Raw genomic sequence first — 20,044 nt, 5'->3', positions numbered from 1 at the left:
GGTATGTCTCTATCAGTTTTGCACATCGAGAGACTGACATTTTTTCCCATTCCTCCTTGCAAAACCGCTCGAGCTCAGTGAGGTTGGATGGAGAGCATTTGTGAACAGCAGTTTTCAGTTCTTTCCACAGATTCTCGATTGGATTCAGGTCTGGACTTTGACTTGGCCATTCTAACACCTGGATATGTTTATTTTTGAACCATTCCATTGTAGAGTTTGCTTTATGTTTTGGATCATTGTCTTGTTGGAAGACAAATCTCCGTCCCAGTCTCAGGTCTTTTACAGACTCCATCAGGTTTTCTTCCAGAATGGTCCTGTATTTGGCTCCATCCATCTTCCCATCAATTTTAACCATCTTCCCTGTCCCTGCTGAAGAAAAGCAGGCCCAAACCATGATGCTGCCACCACCATGTTTGACAGTGGGGATGGTGTGTTCAGCTGTGTTGCTTTTACGCCAAACATAACGTTTTGCATTGTTGCCAAAAAGTTCAATTTTGGTTTCATCTGACCAGAGCACCTTCTTCCACATGTTTGGTGTGTCTCCCAGGTGGCTTGTGGCAAACTTTAAACGACACTTTTTATGGATATCTTTAAGAAATGGCTTTCATCTTGCCACTCTTCCATAAAGGCCAGATTTGTGCAATATACGACTGATTGTTGTCCTATGGACAGAGTCTCCCACCTCAGCTGTAGATCTCTGCAGTTCATCCAGAGTGATCATGGGCCTCTTGGCTGCATCTCTGATCAGTCTTCTCCTTGTATGAGCTGAAAGTTTAGAGGGACGGCCAGGTCTTGGTAGATTTGCAGTGGTCTGATACTCCTTCCATTTCAATATTATCGCTTGCAAAGTGCTCCTTGGGATGTTTAAAGCTTGGGGAATCTTTTTGTATCCAAATCCGGCTTTAAACTTCTTCACAACAGTATCTCGGACCTGCCTGGTGTGTTCCTTGTTCTTCATGATGCTCTCTGCGCTTTTAACGGACCTCTGAGACTATCACAGTGCAGGTGCATTTATACGGAGACTTGATTACACACAGGTGGATTGTATTTATCATCATTAGTCATTTAGGTCAACATTGGATCATTCAGAGATCCTCACTAAACTTCTGGAGAGAGTTTGCTGCACTGAAAGTAAAGGGGCTGAATAATTTTGCACGCCCAATTTTTCAGTTTTTGATTTGTTAAAAATCAAATATCCAAATATCCAATAAATGTCGTTCCACTTCATGATTGTGTCCCACTTGTTGTTGATTCTTCACAAAAAAATACAGTTTTATATCTTTATGTTTGAAGCCTGAAATGTGGCAAAAGGTCGCAAAGTTCAAGGGGGCCGAATACTTTCGCAAGGCACTGTATAGTGTATTATCCAGACATTGACTGTTAGCAATTGGTGGTCTATAGCAATTTCCCAAAATAATAGGGTTTAAGTGAGGCAGGTGAACCTGTAGCCATATCACTTCAACAGCATTTGACAAAGTAAATAGCTGTTTGTCATGCCATACTTGAGCTCTCCTTTGTTTACCTCTTCAGAACAGGTTGAGTCATGAAGTGTCACGGTTGATACAGTATTTGCCAATCACTGAAGAATGTCAAAGCCAGTTTACTTACCTACAGCCTTCTTAAGTTCTGTCTGTCTCTTCAGTGTCTCTGTTAAAGTGTCAGGTGTGTTATGGTTAAAGAGACTGACAATTCTAATTAAAGTCTAATCCAAGTGTTCATTTACTCTTGGGCATCCTGTTTGTGTGTCAGCTCCCAATTCTATTAGGTGTCTGACAGAAAAAGGGCATTGTCTGCCCCAGGAGCAATGAGGTGCCTGCGGGTTTCAATCGTTGTCTGTGTGTCTGGCTATACCTCTCACAAACGGGTAATGAAGAATAGAAACACCAATTATATTTTGGGGCAATCAATTAGATGCCGATTTACATGTTCATTGTGTTTTCACAACACAGTTCATGGACAACAGAGTGGCACCTCTGAAAGTTGTTAGGCCTGCTTTTTCAGAAAAGAACAGAACTATAGTGAGTGGCCAAAGTGAAAAATGCAATAGAAAAGGTAAAACCAAACATTTTCTGAACAACCTGGACTCAGGGGTAGACATAACATAGTAAATGTAAATCTGTCTCCCTCCATGTAGTATGTTATCTATTACTTTGTAGATGTCTATCATCCATTTTGTATGATATGCTACAAATTACAATTTGTATGATGTTACGAAATGGAATGAATATAAAATGTTACGAATTTGCAATACTTATGATAGGGTTATGAATTCCAGTTTGTTGTGGCTAACATTAGCTGGGCTAGGATTAGGGGTTAAGGTTAGGGAAGGGTTAGCTAACATGCTAAGTAGTTTTAAATGAGCTAAAACGTAATCTTTAGTTGCAAAGTTGCTAAAGTTGTCAGTGATGAGATTTGAACACGCAACCTTTGGGTTGCTGGACATTCAAGTGAAGGCATCTGTATACTAGGTTTGGTTTGCTCCTAGCAGAACTCGGTTAGGCAACAAAAATGTCTGTGCCTCGATACCTCCTTTAAAAGACCTTTGCTTGAAAAACAAGAAAAAAGTGACCATTTGACTGTGTCTCTTCTGAGACACCGTAACAACAACAACAACAGCCAGTATACACTTCCTCAAAATCGTCCGAAGCAATCTAAGATCAAGAAATCTGGAATGAATTGACGTTTTTGTCAAGTAGGTCTTGATTGCATAATTTTACGTCTAACTAAAATGTTCAGTACAGTATTTCTCAAGAGAAAAAAATGTGCATGAAAACTAGTCGTCTCTCATTGAATGATTACTAGGCGTACTACAAAGAGCAGGACTGTTAAGTAATAATCAACGAAAAGGCGTAGAAATTCGACTTGCCTCAAGAAAAAATGTTTGCGCGAATAGTCGGAAAAAAACCTGCGGAATGGGTGCTCAAATCTCGGTGTTGAGGTAAAAAGTGTTGTGAGTGTTATCTGAGTGTTGATTCTCATGTGGTTGACACCAGTAGACTTGAAATTGACACCACCAGTTGAATAAATTAAGTGTTAACTACTTAGCATGTTAACCAGGTCACTGCCTTCCTGAAGACACACAATGTATATGAAATGCTTCAGTCTGGTTTTAGACCCCATCATAGCACTGAGACTGCACTTGTGAAGGTGGTGAATTACCTTTTAATGGCATCAGACCGAGGCTCTGCATCTGTCCTTGTGCTCCTAGACCTTAGTGCTGCTTTTGATACCATCGATCACCACATTCTTTTGGAGAGATTGGAAACCCAAATTGGTCTACACGGACAAGTTCTGGCCTGGTTTAGATCTTATCTGTCGGAAAGATATCAGTTTGTCTCTGAATGGTTTGTCCTCTGACAAATCAACTGTAAATTTCGGTGTTCCTCAAGGTTCCGTTTTAGGACCACTATTGTTTTCACTATATATTTTACCTCTTGGGGATGTCATTTGAAAACATAATGTTAACTTTCACTGCTATGCGGATGACACAGCTGTACATTTCAATGAAACATGGTGAAGCCCCAAAATTGCCCTCGCTAGAAGCCTTTGTTTCAGACATAAGGAAGTGGATGGCTGCAAACGTTCTACTTTTAAACTCGGACAAAACAGAGATGCTTGTTCTAGGTTCCAAGAAACAAAGAGATCTTCTGTTGAATCTGCCAATTAATCTTAATGGTTGTACAGTCGTCTCAAATAAAACTGTGAAGGACCTTGGCGTTACTCTGGACCCTGATCTCTCTTTTGACGAACATATCAAGACTGTTTCAAGGACAGCTTTTTTCCATATAAAAATCAGAAACTTTCTGTCCAAAAATGATGCAGAAAAATTAATCCATGCTTTTGTTACTTCTAGGTTAGACTACTGCAATGCTCTACTTTCCGGCTACCCGGATAAAGCACTAAATAAACTTCAGTTAGTGCTAAATACGGCTGCTAGAATCCTGACTAGAACCAAAAAATTTGATCATATTACTCCAGTGTTAGCCGCCCAGTAAAGGCAAGGGCTGATTAAGGTTTTACTGCCAACCTACAAAGCATTACATGGGCTTGCTCCTATCTATGATTTGGTCCTGCCGTACATACCTACACGTACGCTATGGTCACAAGACGCAGGCCTCCTAATTGTCCTTAGAATTTCTAAGCAAACAGCTGGAGGCAGGGCTTTCTCCTATAGAGCTCCATTTTTATGGAATGGTCTGCCTACCCATGTGAGAGACGCAAACTCGGTCTCAACCTTTAAGTCTTTACTGAAGACTCATCTCTTCAGTGGGTCATATGATTGAGTGTAGTCTGGCCCAGGAGTGTGAAGGTGAACGGAAAGGCTCTGGAGCAACGAACCGCCCTTGCTGTCTCTGCCTGGCCGGTTCCCCTCTTTCCACTGGGATTCTCTGCCTCTAACCCTATTACAGGGGCTGAGTCACTGGCTTACTGGTGCTCTTTCATGCTGTCCCTAGGAGGGCGACACTTGAGTGGGTTGAGTCACTGATGTGATCTCCCTGTCTGGGTTGGCGCCCCCCCTTGGGTTGTGCTGTGGCGGAGATCTTTGTGGGCTATACTCGGCCTTGTTTCAGGATGGTAAGTTGGTGGTTGAAGATATCCCTCTAGTGGTGTGGGGGCTGTGCTTTGGCAAAGTGGGTGGGGTTATATCCTTCCTGTTTGTCCCTGTCCGGGGGTATCATCGGATGGGGCCACAGTGTCTCCTGATCCCTCCTGTCTCAGCCTCCAGTAATTATGCTGCAGTAGTTTATGTGTCGGGGGGCTAGGGTCAGTTTGTTATATCTGGAGTACTTCTCCTGTCCTATCCTGTGTCCTGTGTGAATTTAAGTATGCTCTCTCTAATTCTCTCTTTCTCTCTTTCTTTCTTTCTTTCTCTCTCTCGGAGGACCTGAGCCCTAGGACCACCTCAGGACTACCTGGCATGATGACTCCTTGCTGTCCCCAGTCCACCTGGCCGTGCTGCTGCTCCAGTTTCAACTGTTCTGCCTTTGATTATTATTATTTGACCATGCTGGTCATTCATGAACATTTGAACATCTTGGCCATGTTCTGTTATAATCTCCACCCGGCACAGCCAGAAGAGGACTGGCCACCCCACATAGCCTGGTTCCTCTCTAGGTTTCTTCCTAGGTTTTGGCCTTTCTAGGGAGTTTTTCCTAGCCACCGTGCTTCTACACCTGCATTGCTTGCTGTTTGGGGTTTTAGGCTGGGTTTCTGTACAGCACTTTGAGATATCAGCTGATGTACTAAGGGCTATATAAATACATTTGATTTGATTTGGTGGTGGTGTTACTCTACTGTGTTGAGTTCATTTGGGAGGGGCCTCATCATATTTCACAGCATGCTTTGTTGCAGGTTGCTTTTTAGAATGGTTTGTTTTAATATCTGTTTCTGCATGCACATTGATTGATTCATTGATCTTGTGCTACACAAAGATAAATAACATACATTTGTCTGAACTAATCCAATCTGTAAGTGGTTGGACATATTTCACCCGTTATTGAGATGGTTTAGGTAGTCACATTCATTAATCTAACTAACCTTGGCAGTTATTCTAACTGCGGATTGCAGGTGATTAAAGGTGGATATCCTAACTCTGGCTCGAATCCAATAAGTATTATATAACACTTTGCAAGCCAGTGTAAAATGACTTGCCAATGTGGCCTACAACCAGGAGGATCTGGACCCCAGGAAGATTAGCTTGTGTTACGGCATTAGCCAATGGGGATCCTAATAAACTAGGATGTCAAAGTATTATAGTGTAAAAATGTGATGTTTTGTCAAAATGAATAATGACCTTTTTATAATGGGCTACATGAGTGAAAACTTTTGAATGCAACAACCATCTCTCTGTCACTAGCAAACACAGTCATGGGTGGTACTGGTATCTCTAAAATTAACTTTAAAGGCACCCTGGGAAATAAATATGAAATAAGGCTTTACACCATACAGTGTTAAAATAACACCCCAAAACGAGTTACTACAGGTGTAAATTCCCTAACACTTACATTAGCTCTAATAAAGTTTTAATTTAAATCAGAATATGTAACACCCATAGTGTTAGGGACACAACATTTTTGGGGTGTTAGTTTAACAACCCTTTGAAAAGTGTTAGTTTAACACTATTTCAGTGGGTCACATATAATTACTAAGAAAGTTACATTTAACACTGTGGTTGGGTTAGGGTTGGAATTATTTAAGATACTTTTTGAAGATGTAGGGTTTTTGGCAGTTGGGCAGGGACTGTCTTAGTTTCAGGATGAAGCTGGTTCTACAATTGGGGTGTCAGGACAGAGAAGAGCTTTGATTGGGCAGAGCAGGAGCTGCCCTCCCATAGGGGTCGGAGGGCAAAGAGACCAGAGGTGGCAGAATGGATTGTAGGATTGTGAACTATTTTATGTTATTCTGCTTTATTCTCTTTTATTTAAAAAAAAAATCACCAGTATGTCATATTTTTATTTCAAAGCCTGTAGTTTTGACTGATGCTGGAAATTAGTGCAAGCTATTGAACACAAAAATATAAATGCAACAAGCAACAATTTCAATTATTTTACTGAGTTACAGTGTATATAAGGACATCGGTCAATTTAAATAAATGCATTAGGCCCTAACCTATGGATTTCACATGACTGGGCAGGGGTGCAGTCATTGGTGGGCCTTGGAGGGCGCAGACCCAGACCCAGCCAAATTAGTTTTACCCCCACAAAAGGGCTTTATTACATACAAAACTACTCCTCAGCACTTGCCCGTTTACGTCACTGGCTATAGACCAGTGCGCCACGGTTCAGTTTAATAGAATGGTGTCACTGGCTCTCTAGACTAGGATATAATAGTTTTCTCTTATTGGTCGGCTCCCAACATCGCCACCGGGAGAGTGTATAAAATGCATCATAGTCGCTCAAGAAGAGCAAGTCCATCTCTGTTCTCTGGGTTGCAGAGCAGCCAGCCACAGCCAGAGCGAGCCAGCCAGCCAGCCAGCCTAGTTCCGCAAACAGTGTGAGATCCAGAGGAGGCGAGAGAAAACACCTGTTTCGGAAGAATCAAGTCGACAAAGCAGCCTCCACGTCTTCAGTAAGTGTATTAAGCTGAATTCAACAGGTATCTAAAATTGTATATTTGTCTCACTCAAGGGTGAGTAATTAAATATATTATGGGACTGGTATGGTATGGTATAGTCTACGAACTTCTTATTTGCACTTGTTGCACTTTATTTTATGATAGGCTAATACTAGGCTAATATACACTTCTACATTATTGATTTCTTATATAATAAATTGACGTTCTTACGATGGCTACACCAAGTGTTTCTAAAAATCAACAGAGATCCGTCTTCATTCTCTTTAAAGGCAAAGTTATTATCAATTCAGGATTGTGCAAATTCATCACAAACTAGACCGGCTAGGATTTTGTCTGTATCGTCCATCTCTTATTAACATGAACTGACCGCACAATTCAACAACCCTAGTCAAAACATCCTATCCTAAAAAATATATGTATATTAAAATCCAAAAGAAAAAACGGATTTTGGAAACGACCCTATATGATTGTGTAGGATATAATCATATAGGTCTGGTTTCAAAATCGGATAGTTTTCTTTTTGATTCTAATATATTTTTTTTATTGGAATCCTATAGGAATTGTTGACTAGGGTTACATTTTATTTTAAAAAGAAGAGCTGAGTTATTTAAACGTAATATTTTTTTGACAGGACAGATGGGGAGACTGATATCGAAGTGGTTAATTAAGGGCACAGACAGTCGGCCGAGGCGGGGCTCAAACCTCTGTCGCTGAGGGGGGAAATGTGGTCCGGAGTTTAGACCGCTACACCAGACTCCAGGACATTGATAGGAATTTTCTATTAGATTCTTGTATATAACATCATATAGGATAGCAATAAGACTGGTTCCGAAATCTGAAAGGAATTTTCTATTGGATTCTAATTGGACCCTTGTATTGGAATCCTATTCATTTTGTTGATGGGAATTGTATAGATGTTTCCATTACATTCTAAAGGAGTTATCCTCAAAACTTGGCTATACACTATTGTTAACTTGGCTGCTTAACATATGGCGCACCCACCCTCCAAATGTTTTAGACAATTAAGACGGGAGCCTAGTGGTGAAGATCGTTGGGCCAGTAACCGAATGCTCGCTGGTTTGAATCCCCGAGCCGACTGGGTGAAAAATCTGTTTATGTGTCCTAGTCGCTCTGCTAAATGACTTAAATGTAATTACCTATGAAAGTGGACACGTGAATTATAATAACTTCATAAGCAGCCAATATTGCCACTTGAGATGATGATCCTATATTGGGGAACCGCTATCTCGTGCACTTGTTTCCCCAAGTTCCAAAAGAGTAAGCATCTGCGTCACACATTTACTGCAAAAACAATAGATATGAAACCAACTGTGATTGTTTGCAAGGTTGTTTACATGTGTCAAAAAGGTGTGCTATTTGACATTACAGCCAAACAGCATAGAGCTAGATTAACAATGTGATATAATGTTAATGTGACATAGGTATTGGTTAAAAAAAAGATGACCTATTTCAGGTGTGCCAAGAGGTCACTAGCAGATACATCCGGGAGGGAATGGGGAGGATGGGGAGGGAGTGCCTTCTGCTGATGGGGGGAAAGGTACAACCCTGGGAGGGAGGGAGTTGTGCGATTGGGAGTCCCATATGGTGTCGCACAATCACAGCCGGTTGTGATACAGCCTGGAATCGAACCAGAATCGAACCTGTAGTGACGCCTCTAGCACTGAGATGCAGTGCCTTAGACCACTGCACCACTCAGTAGCCCCCCAAGTGAATCCCTGACTATTATATATTAAATGAAAGAAATGCTTGTATCTTTGTAATACTGTACTAAATGTTTTATTTAGCTATGTAAAGATGGTGTACATTCTAAGGGAAAACCCCCAACATATTGTGTTTTGTATCATTTGTATATATACTGAACAAAAATATAAGCGCAACATGTTAAGTGTTGGTCCCATGTTTCATGGGCTGAAATAAAAGATCCCAGAAATGTTCCATACTCACAGAAAGCTAATTTCTCAATACATTTTGGGCACAAATTTGTTTAGCTTCTTGATATGCTCACTAACAGGGATCTATTTAAACAGCATAATCATTACACAGGTGCACCTTATGCTGTGGACAATAAAAGGTCAATCTTTCTTTCTGCGCCTGAGCAAGGCAGTTAACCCACTGTTCCTCAGGCACCGAAGACGTGGATGTTGATTAAGGCAGCCCCCGCACCTCTCTGATTCAGAGGGGTTGGGTTAAATACGGTAGACACATTTCAGTTGAATACATTGTTGGACAACTGACTAGGTATCTCCCTTTCCCAATTGGCATGCTGACTGCAGAAATGTCCACCAGAGCGGCTGCCAGATAATTTTTATTTCTCTACCATAAGCCACCTCCAACGTCGTTTTAGAGAATTTGGCAGTACATCCAACCGACCTCACAATCGCAGACCACATGTATCCATGCCAGCCCACGACCTCCACATCCGGCTTCTTCAACTGTGGGATTGTCTGAGACCAGCCACCCGAACAGCTGATGAAACTGAGGTGTATTTTTGTCTGTAATAAAGCCCTTTTGTGGGTGAAAACTCATTCTGATATGCTGGGCCTAGCTCCCAAGTGGGTGGGCCTATGCCCCTCCAGGCCCACCCATAGCTGCGTCCCTGCCCAATCATGTGAATTCCATAGATTAGGGTCTAATTTATTTATTTCAATTGACTGATTTTCTTATATGAACTGTAACTCAGAACTTTGTTGAAAAAGGTGAACTGTACTGGTGGTCATACTGAAAATTAACTTGCAGCCTTGGATCACTCCTATATTGTGGTGATGAATGAATCCGAAATGAATATAGAATTGTTTCCAAACAATGAAAGTGTTGTAATTAATGTTGTATTGTACTGGAACAAATGACAACAAACAAAGAAAAAATGATAATAGGATTATGATTATGATGACAAAATCCTAAAAGATTTATCAAAAACCTATAGGATTACTTTTGATTTCCAATAGGAAAAAAGTAGTCCAGTAGGATTCCAAAATGATTATGATATAGGTGACACAAAATCCAATAGGAATTTTTTTGATTCCAAATAGGATAAAGTAGTTCAATAGGATTCTGATTAGAGGTGACATAAAATACGTTATGTGGGACGCTAGCATCCCACCTGGCCAAAAGCCAGTGAAAATGCAGAGCGTCAAATTCAAATAAATGACTATAAAAATCAAACTTTCACGAAATCACACATGTAAGATACCACATTAAAGCTACACTTGTTATGAATCCAGCCAACATGTCAGATTTCAAAAAGGCTTTTCGGCGAAAGCAAATGATGCTATTATCTGAGGATAGCACCTCCGTAAACAAAGTGAGAAAAGCATATTTCAACCCTGCAGGCGCGACACAAAACGCAGAAATAAAAATATAATTCATGCCTTACCTTTGACGAGCTTCTTTTGTTGGCACTCCAATATGTCCCATAAACATCACAAATGGTCCTTTTGTTCGATTAATTCCGTCGATATATATCCAAAATGTCCATTTATTTGGCGCATTTGATCCAGAAAAACACAGGTTCCAACTTGCGCAACGTGACTCCAAAATACCTCAAAAGTTACCTGTAAACTTTGCCAAAACATTTCAAACTACTTTTGTAATACAACTTTAGGTATTTTTTTCGTAAATAATCGATAAAATTGAAGACTGGATGATCTGTATTCAATACAGGAGGAAAACAAACTGTAGCTAGCTTTCTGGTCATGCGCCTCTAACAAACAGTACACTTGAAGTGACCCTTGTTCTGAACAGGGCTACTTCTTCATTACACAAAGGAAAAACCTCAACCAATTTCTAAAGAATGGTGACATCCAGTGGAATCGGTAGAAACTGCAAGAAGGTTCCTTAGAAATCTGGATTCCCATTGAAAAGAGAGTGACCTAAAAACAAATATCTGAATGGTTTGTCCTCGGGTTTCGCCTGCTAAATAAGTTCTGTTATACTCATAGACATGATTCAAACAGTTTTAGAAACTTCAGAGTGTTTTCTATCCAAAACTACTAATATAATATCTTATCTTCTGGGGATGAGTAGCAGGCAGTTGAATTTGGGCATGTATTTCATCCGGACGTGAAAATACTGCCCCCTGTCACCAAGAAGTTAAGGATTTTTTGACTAAGGAATTTATCAGAAGAAATAGAATAACATTTCCTATGTCTGTTGAAGTAGATCTCAGTGATGTGCTAAAGTGTTATTTTGGCATCACATTTTTAAATGAACCAGATGAAACCTTAACAAAATTAGCTGTGGTTCTAAGATAAATAAACGTAATCTAGGCTTCATTTGTTATTTTGACTAATATAGACTTTATTATTCCACAGGAGTAATTTGCTGTGCAACATGTTGGCATAGTATAGGTTACTTACTGCAACATAGAATGTATTGTATGAGTAAATGTACAATAATTGTGTTTTCTTAGCCTTTGTAAATCAATCATGTCCTATGTACCTCTTATTTAGGCTGCACAAATTATTTATTTATTCAACATCTCTATCCTAAATAATTATAAACTGGGTGGTTCGAACCCTGAATGCTAATTTGGTTGAAAGCCTTGGTATACCACAGGTATTACAAAACAATTATTTTTACTCATCCAATTATGTTGGTAACCATTTTATAATAACAATAAGGCACCTCAGGGGTTTACTGGCCATATAACACACCCCATCGGTCCTTATTGATTAAATATAAACTTGACACATTGGTGTCCATTTAGTTGTTTTTCTAGTTTTTAGATTCAGTTAACCATTTCTGGCACAGCTATAGTAACAGCTACAATGTGATTTTCTCAGTGTATTAATTAATATATTTCACAACAATAACTGTTGCCTTGTTTGTGCTTTTGCCTGCAGACAGAGAAACACCCCCGTATCTCACTTGCTGAAGCCCAGTGGGACCATGTGGGTTCTGGACAAGATCCGTGGGTCGGTAGAAACCACTGTACTCCGGAGGGGGGAGAATGGAGACAAGGATGGCAATACTCCAGCCTACAGCAATGTTCTCACCCCTGATAAGATCCCTGACTTCTTTATTCCCCCCAAGCTGGTCTCCTGCCCCCCAGAGCCTGAGACCCTGGACGTCGTCAAGCCCAAGGAGGGCCTTTGGCTCTCGGCCTCTGAGCAGACCATTGGCAGTAAGAAAATCAGCAGTCCTCAAAGTCCTCGTCTGGTCGTCAAGCTGGCTGGGGACACCAAGAACCTGCTGAGGGCAGCAAACCGTCACATCATCCAGATAGAGAGCGCTGATGATGTGGTGGCAGGGGACACCAATGCTGACCCTCAGTCTCAGACTGCAATGTCACTGCCCTACGTCCCCAAGACCCAGACCTCCTATGGTTTTGCCACTCTGATGGAGAGCCCCCACACCCGCCGCAAGGAGTCGCTGTTTCACTGTGACCAGACCAGCCCCCTGACCTCCCCCAACTGCCAGCGGAAGGGGAAGAGCAGCGTCAGCGAGGGCAACCACCTCAACCCCCCTGTCTTCAACGCCTCTCACAACCCGTACCGCTACTTTAGTGGAGGGGAGAGTGACACCTGTTCCTCGGCTGAGTCCTCTCCCTTCAGCTCCCCGCTGCTCTCCCGCTCTGCCTCGCTGCTCAAGATCTTCACACATGAGACGCAGGCCAAGGTGGTGAAGGCCAAGAGCAAGTTTGCCCGCCACAGCTCCTTATCCACAGACGAGTGCAGCTCGGCCGAGCCCAGTCCCAATGTGCCGCGGCGTCTCCACTCCCCTTCCCTCCACGGTAGTGGGCCGTCGGACCGTGAGCACACCATTAACCTGCAGAATGGCGGCAGGGTGAGGCTAAGCGCCAACTACGATACAGGCACAGCCCGCCTGCGCATCCGTGTTCTGGCTGCCGAAGAGCTATACGACAAGGTGTACGACATCAAGAGCATCAACTGCTGCGTGTCGCTGTACCTGAACCCTGGCAAGCTGCAGAAACAGAGGAGCACTATCATCAAGAACAGCCGGAATCCTGTGTTCAATGAGGACTTCTTCTTTGACTCTGTGACCTCCGTGCAGGTGAAGAACCTGGCAGTGAAGATCAAGGTGGTGAATAAGGGCACCAGCCTGAAGAGAGACACTCTGCTCGGGGAGAGAGAGATCTCTCTGGAGAAGCTGATCCATGACCTCTAGATTTGTCCTGGAGATACAGAACAGAACTTTGACTGACACTGAATGAGACTATGAATGATAAAGTGCATGAATGGAAGAGATGTAGTTGGGATTGATGTTTGCTTGGTGCCCCACAGAGAACTGTCTGAAAGGAGCAGTTCATTTATAGTCACTGACTGTTTGGTCTGGTCTAGCAGCTCGTCTCTTAGCTGGTCACCTCCTCAACCTTCTGTTCCCTGAGCCTGCAGCCCTGCACAGCCCAACTTCCAGATCATGTGGTGGACAATCAAATATGGCACAGGTCAAAACTCTCTTGATCTCAACGTTTTATGTTGCATAGTTGTAACTTAATGCGACTCATCCTCAGACGATTCAGTGTTAATTCAGTTCAGCACTACAACACTTTTATGGATCAGTGGTCTACTATATCCTGATTGTTGTTGCCATCTACAGTACCACCTGGAGGGAGGACCAATCTGTGGTTTGACCACAATGTCCCAAACCTGGAGGATAGAGATCAGACATCCCCGTATGCATCCTCATCCGCTTGGCATGAATATGTAAATGCAGTTATACATTAGCAGTTTGTACATCAGTTTCATAACACTCACAAACCATAGAGAGAGGGAGAATGCATGTCATTTTAAAGGGTGTTTACCAAGTGGTTGAACTTGATTTTATACATAAATGTGGTATTTGTGTGAGACATGACTCAGTATGGTGTATGTGTGATACAAGATACAACATTATGACTTGTTTGTTAATTGTCTATTATGTACTGCTCTCTGCTGGAGAGTGAATGATTGGCAGCCCCCCTGTGTAGACAAGCCACCAGATGAGTAGACTGAGAAAGGCAAAAAAAATATAACAGTAACACAACAATATTTAAGGATAGTATTTGTTTCTGAAGATGGATAAAGGCTCAACACATCGATCAGTCGTTGAGATATGTAGTCATTTAACCATGTCAGACATCACTGTTTTACAGTATGTAGCCAGTGTTTTTGTGGGTTACATTCCTGTTCGAACCTCGACTATACAAAAGCTCTCCCCAGCACCATTGCTTTTCTCCAAGCTTATACTTTATAAAACTCTTGTTGCTGTATGTGTGATCATTTTGTTATTGTGAAAAATCAGTATGATACTATAAAATAATTTATTTGTGGGTGTTTACACTATCTATACCTGCTGTACATGGGAGTGTGCTCACTGAATTGTAACCAATCCCTTTTTTGGCTTACATCAGCATGACTAAGAAATATCAATATTGTCAGTAGATTTGATAAAACTTCATTTTAGTAGACCGGGTCAAAATGTAATAAGTGCATTTATGATGAAAATTAATTTAAGTCAAAAAGTGGGTAGTATATTTTTGGGACTGCCGAACAAGGCCTATTTTTGTAATTGATTGTCTTTTTTAGTTTCTTATATACAGGACCAGTCTAAAATTTGGACACCTACTCATTCAAGGGTTGTTATTTATTTGTACTATTTTCTACATTGTAGAATAATAGTGAAGACATCAACTATGAAATAACACATATGAGGTTGGGAGATTTTGGAGGCCAGGTCCTCTGATGCAGCACTCCATCACTCTCCTTCTTGGTCAAATAGCCCTTACACAGCCTGGAGGTGTGCTGGGTCATTGTCCTGTGAAAAAACAAATGATGGTGTATCACTGCAGAATGCTGTGGTAGCCATGCTGGTTAAGGGAGCCTTGAATTCTAAATAAGTCACAGACAGTGTCACCAGCAAAGCACCCCCACACCATCATACCGTTTTTCGGATGGGACGTTAAACAGGTGTCCTGACTCTCTGTGGTCATTAAAGATCCCATGGCACTTATCGTAAGAGTAGGGGTGTTAATCCCGGTGTCCTGGCTAAATTACTAAACTGTCCCTCATACCATGATGGTCACCTAATCATCCCTAGCTTACTATTGGCTCATTCATCCTCCTCTCCCCTGTAACTATTCCCCAGGTCGTTGCTGTAAATGAGAATGTGTTCTCAGTCAACTTACCTGGTAAAATAACGGAAAAATAATAACTAAATAAATAAATACATCTTCCTCCATGCTTCACGGTGGGAACCACACATGCGGAAATTATCTGTTCACCTTCTCTGTATCACACGAAGACAAGGCGTTTGGAAGCAAAAATCTCAAATTTGGACTCATCAGACCAAAGGACAGATTTCCACCGGTCTAATGTCCATTGCTCGTGTTTCTTGACCCAAGCAAGTCTCTTCTTCTTATTGGTGTCCTTTAGTAGTGGTTTCTTTGCAGCAATTCGACCATAAAAGCCTGATTCACGCAATCTCCTCTGAACAGTTGATGTTGAGATGTGTCTGTTACTTGAACTCTGTGAAGCATTTATTTGGGCTGCCATTTCTGAGGCTGGTAACTCTAATAAACTTATGCTCTGCAGCAGAGGTAACTCTGGGTCTTCCTTTCTCATGAGAGCCAGTTTCATCATAGCGCTTGATGGTTTTTGCGACTGCACCTGAAGAAACCTTTAATGTTCTTGAAATGTTCCATATTGACTAACCTTCATGTTTTAAAGTAATGATGGACTGGCGTTTCTCTTTGCTTATTCTAGCTGTTGTTGCCTTAATATGGACTTGTTCTTTAAGAAATAGGGCTATCTTCTATATACCCCCCTACCTTGTCACAACACAACTGATTGGCTCAAACACATAAAGAAGGAAAGACGTTCCAGAAATGAACTTTTAACAAGGCATACCTGTTAATTGAAATGTGTTCCAGGTGAATACCTCATGAAGATGGTTGAGAGAATACCAAGAGTGTGCAAAGCTGTCATCAAGGCAAAGGATGGCTACTTTGAAGAATCTCAAATATAAAATATTTTTGGATTTGTTTAACACTTTACTACATGATTCCATATGTGCTATTTCATAGTTTATTATTCTACAATGTAGAAAGTAGTGAGTAGGTGTATCCAAACTTTTGAGTGGTACTATATATAAAACCAGCCCAATGTACATTTGAACTAGGAACAATTCTCCAGACAAATGAAATCTGTGCTACTAGCTATTTCACTGAACAGGCTAGATATGCAATGAAAAAAGATATTCAACCATATTCAATAAGCTTTTTCACCATGACTGTGTTTTCAGGCATGGGCGTCAGTTATGATTGAGCTATTTCCAGTTAGGGTATGCTTTCAAGTATTTTAAATGCTTTGGCATACAGCTTTGGCCAGACTTCCTTGCTGATTATCTTATATACCAACCACAGGGTTAATTATCCTGGTTGAATACACTGAAAACATATCACTCTTACTAATGAGGCTGGCTAATGGTGCCCATGTGTGTCGTGGAATGGGATGCCAGTGAGGGGGCTTACTGTTAGCTAAATAATGAATACATATATGCACCAGAAAAGTGCAGGTGATTCTGATTGGCAATGTCACACAGTCACACAGTATGAAATGAATACAGCACTTTTAGATCTGAGCACCTCGTCCAAATTAATCTGATTTCTAAAAGTGGAACAATACCCACTGTCCTTTAGTCCAGAGGTGTCTAACTCATTCCACGGAAGACCTTGTGGCAGAGTGTTTTTCGTTTTTCCTTTCAATTAAGACCTAGACAACCGGCCTACCGGGTGGCGCAGTGCTCTAGGGCACTGCATCGCAGTGTGTGCTACCAGAGACTCTGGGTTCAATCCCAGGCTCTGTCGCAGCCGGCTGCAACCGGGAGGTCCAGGTCCGGGTCAGGGAGGGTTTGGCCGGTAGGCAAATCCTTGTCTCATCGTGCACTAGTGACTCCTGTGGCGGGCCGGGTGCAGTGCACGCTAACCAGGTCACCAGGTGCATGGTGTTTCCTCCGACATATTGGTGCGGCTGGCTTCCGGTTTGGATGTGCGCTGTGTTAAGAAGCAGTGCGAATTGGGTTGTGTTTCGGAGGACGCATGGCTTTCGACCTTCGTCTCTCCCGAGCCCGTATGGGAGTTGTAGCGATGAGACAAGATGGTAACTACTAACAATTGGATACAATGGAGGAGCGAAAACCCGCAGACATGTTTCCCCCACATTCCCCTTCTGATTAAGGGAAGCTTAATGTCTTATGAGTGCAGAAAACTTGCAAATGTATAATGTACAGGTAATTGCCAAAACTAAGGAAACACCAACCATAAAGTTTCTTAACAGGGCGTTGGCCCACTACGAGCCACCAGAAAAGCTCCAATGCACCTGGAACTCTAATTGAGGAGTTCCATTCTTCCACAAGAAATTCCATAACTTGTTGATGGTGAAAAATGCTGTCTCAAAATCTCCCAAAGTTAGACCATCATGCCCCCGTGCACAAAGTAATGGTTTGTCGAGATCGATGTGGAAGAATTTGATTTAAAGTTATACTCAGAAGACGATGCTTATGCAAAATAATTAAGAGAATCAATATTTATTTCAGTGATCACATATCTGTAGAGGAAAGGAGATTTTTTACTTATTCTGTTTCTCAAGTCTTCCTGTCTTGACATGTTTTCAGAAAATGAAACAAGTGCAAATCCTTCATACCTGATGCCAAATTCTTAAATGTTGTTGTCAAGGTGTTAGATAAAGGATGGATGCTGGTTTGTTACTATCTACAGTGTTGTTATTGTTGGTGTGGGTGCTTAGTATTGTCATCACAGTATAAAAGACCTAAGGGACACCTGTGGGTTTTCCTGACTGTTCCTCAAACTGTGTTTATATACACTACATTGCCAACAGTATGTGGACGTCTGCTCGTCGAACATCTCATTTCCAAAATGATTGGCATTAATATGGATTTGGTACCCCCTTTGCTGCTATAAAAGCCTCCACTCTTCTGGGAAGGCTTTCCACTAGATGTTGGAACATTGCTGTGGGGACTTGCTTCCATTCAGCCACAAGAGCATTAGTGAGGTCAGGCACTGATGTTGGGTGATTAGGCTCGGCTCGCAGTCCGCGATCCAATTCATCCCAAAGGTGTTCGATGGGGTTGAGGTCAGGGCTCTGTACAGGCCAATCAAATTCTTCCACATCGATCTCGACAAACCATTACTTTGTGCACGGGGGCATTGTCATGCTGAAACAGATAGGGGCCTACCCTCTGTTGCCACAAAGTTGGAAGCACAGAATTGTCTAGAATGTCATTGTATGCTGCAGCGTTAAGATCTCCCTTCACTGGAACTAAGGGGCCTAGCCGGAACCATGAAGAACAGCCGCAAACCATTATTCATCCACCACCAAACTTTACAGTTGGCACTATGCATTCGGGCAGGTAGCGTTCTCCTGGCATCCGCCAAACCCAGATTTGTCCATCGGACTGCCAGATGGTGAAACGTGATTAATCACTCCAGAGAACATGTTTCCACTGCTCCAGAGTCCAATGGTGGTGAACTTTACACCACTCCATCCGACGCTTGGCATTGCGCATGGTGATCTTAGGCTTGTGTGTAGCTGCTCTGCCATGAAAACCCATTTCATTAAGCTCCCGACGAACAGTTCTTGTGCTGACCTTGTTTCCAGAGGCAGTTTGGAACTCTGTAATGAGTGTTGCAACTGAAGACAAAACGTTTTTTACGCGTCACACGCTTCAGCACTCAGCGGTCCAAATCTGTAAGCTTGAGTGGCCTACTTCTTTGCGGCTGAGCCATTGTTTCTCCTAGACGGTTTCCACTTCACAATAACAGCACTTACAGTTGAGTGGGGCAGCTCTAGCCAGGCAGAAATTTGACCAACTAACTTGTTGGAAAGGTGGCATCCTATGACGGTGCCAAGTTGAAAGTCACTGAGCTCTTCAGTAAGGTGTAAGGCTATTCTACTGCCAATGTTTGTCTATGGAGATTGCATGGCTATGTGCTAGATTTGATATACCTGTCAGCAACGGGTGTGGCTGAAATAGCCACATTCACTCATTTGGGGTGTCCACTTACTTTTGTATATATAGTGTAAGTATGAGTATGAAATGTCTTGATTAAAAGTACATTTATGGCAGATTTGGCATGTCATCATGACTTTTTAAACATATTTTTTTCATGGTGTCCAATTTGTAGTTACAGTCTTGTCTCATCGCTGCAACTCCCGTACAGACTTGGGAGAGGCGTGTCCTCCGAAACCCAGCCCAAACTGCTTCTTGACACAACGCCCACTTAACCAGCCACACCAATGTGTCGGAGGAAAGACCATACACCTGGAGTCGCTAGTGCGTGATGGGACATCCCTGCCGGCTAAACCCTCCCCTAATACAAAAGACGCTGGGCCAATTGTGTGCCGCCTTGTGGGTCTCCCGGTCACGACAGAGGCTGGACTCAAACCCAGAATCTCTAGTAGCACAGATAGCACTGTGATGCAGTGCCTTAGAACACTGCGCCACTCAGGAAGCCATGTCATCATTACTACTTTTTTGACATAATCATGTTATACAAATCAGTGCTATAGCAGTGACCTTCTCACATCAAGTTAATATTCAGATATGATACAACAATGATCCTTAGTGTGCTAGTCAGAATAATAAATCACTTACAATTATTTCCCATAGAGTCCCATAGTTGCTAGTGGCACATGGCTATTATCTCCATATCATTTTAGGCCTCTGGTTAAGAATACGTCTTCTGTGTGAATCACTAAAAGGCACCTAATCAGAGCAGCTTCTGATGAAACAGCAGTCATTACAGCAGCAATCTGATCCACAGTTGCTAAGGGTCAGTTCAATTACTGTCAGGTTTCTATCACATGAACTCATTGAGTCAATTATACTGGCTTGTGCAAAGGAAACTGAGTCTGCAATGTCTTATCCCTTACCTTAAAAGATGGATTTTGCTGGAGTCCCAGTCACCTCAGACTGTGATTCTACACATTTA

The 20,044-nt window shown here is 42.0% G+C and overlaps 1 protein-coding gene across 1 annotated transcript; it reads left to right on the top strand.

Moving 5' to 3' along the window:
- Positions 1-6,382: 6,382 nt before the first annotated feature.
- On the top strand, positions 6,383-15,623 carry LOC110524332 (C2 calcium-dependent domain-containing protein 4C-like). The gene is made up of 2 exons (XM_021603875.3): positions 6,383-7,068; positions 11,937-15,623. The coding sequence occupies exon 2, from the start codon at positions 11,983-11,985 to the stop codon at positions 13,219-13,221; it is 1,239 nt and encodes a 412-aa protein (XP_021459550.3). The 5' UTR covers positions 6,383-7,068; positions 11,937-11,982; the 3' UTR covers positions 13,222-15,623.
- Positions 15,624-20,044: the final 4,421 nt, after the last annotated feature.

This window comes from Oncorhynchus mykiss, chromosome 5 (assembly GCF_057628025.1).
Source record: "Oncorhynchus mykiss isolate SJ-2025 chromosome 5, ASM5762802v1, whole genome shotgun sequence".
Lineage (NCBI taxonomy): Eukaryota > Metazoa > Chordata > Actinopteri > Salmoniformes > Salmonidae > Oncorhynchus > Oncorhynchus mykiss.
The sequence above is the reverse complement of the archived record's forward strand: the minus strand, read 5'-3'. Positions and strand labels throughout refer to the sequence as shown.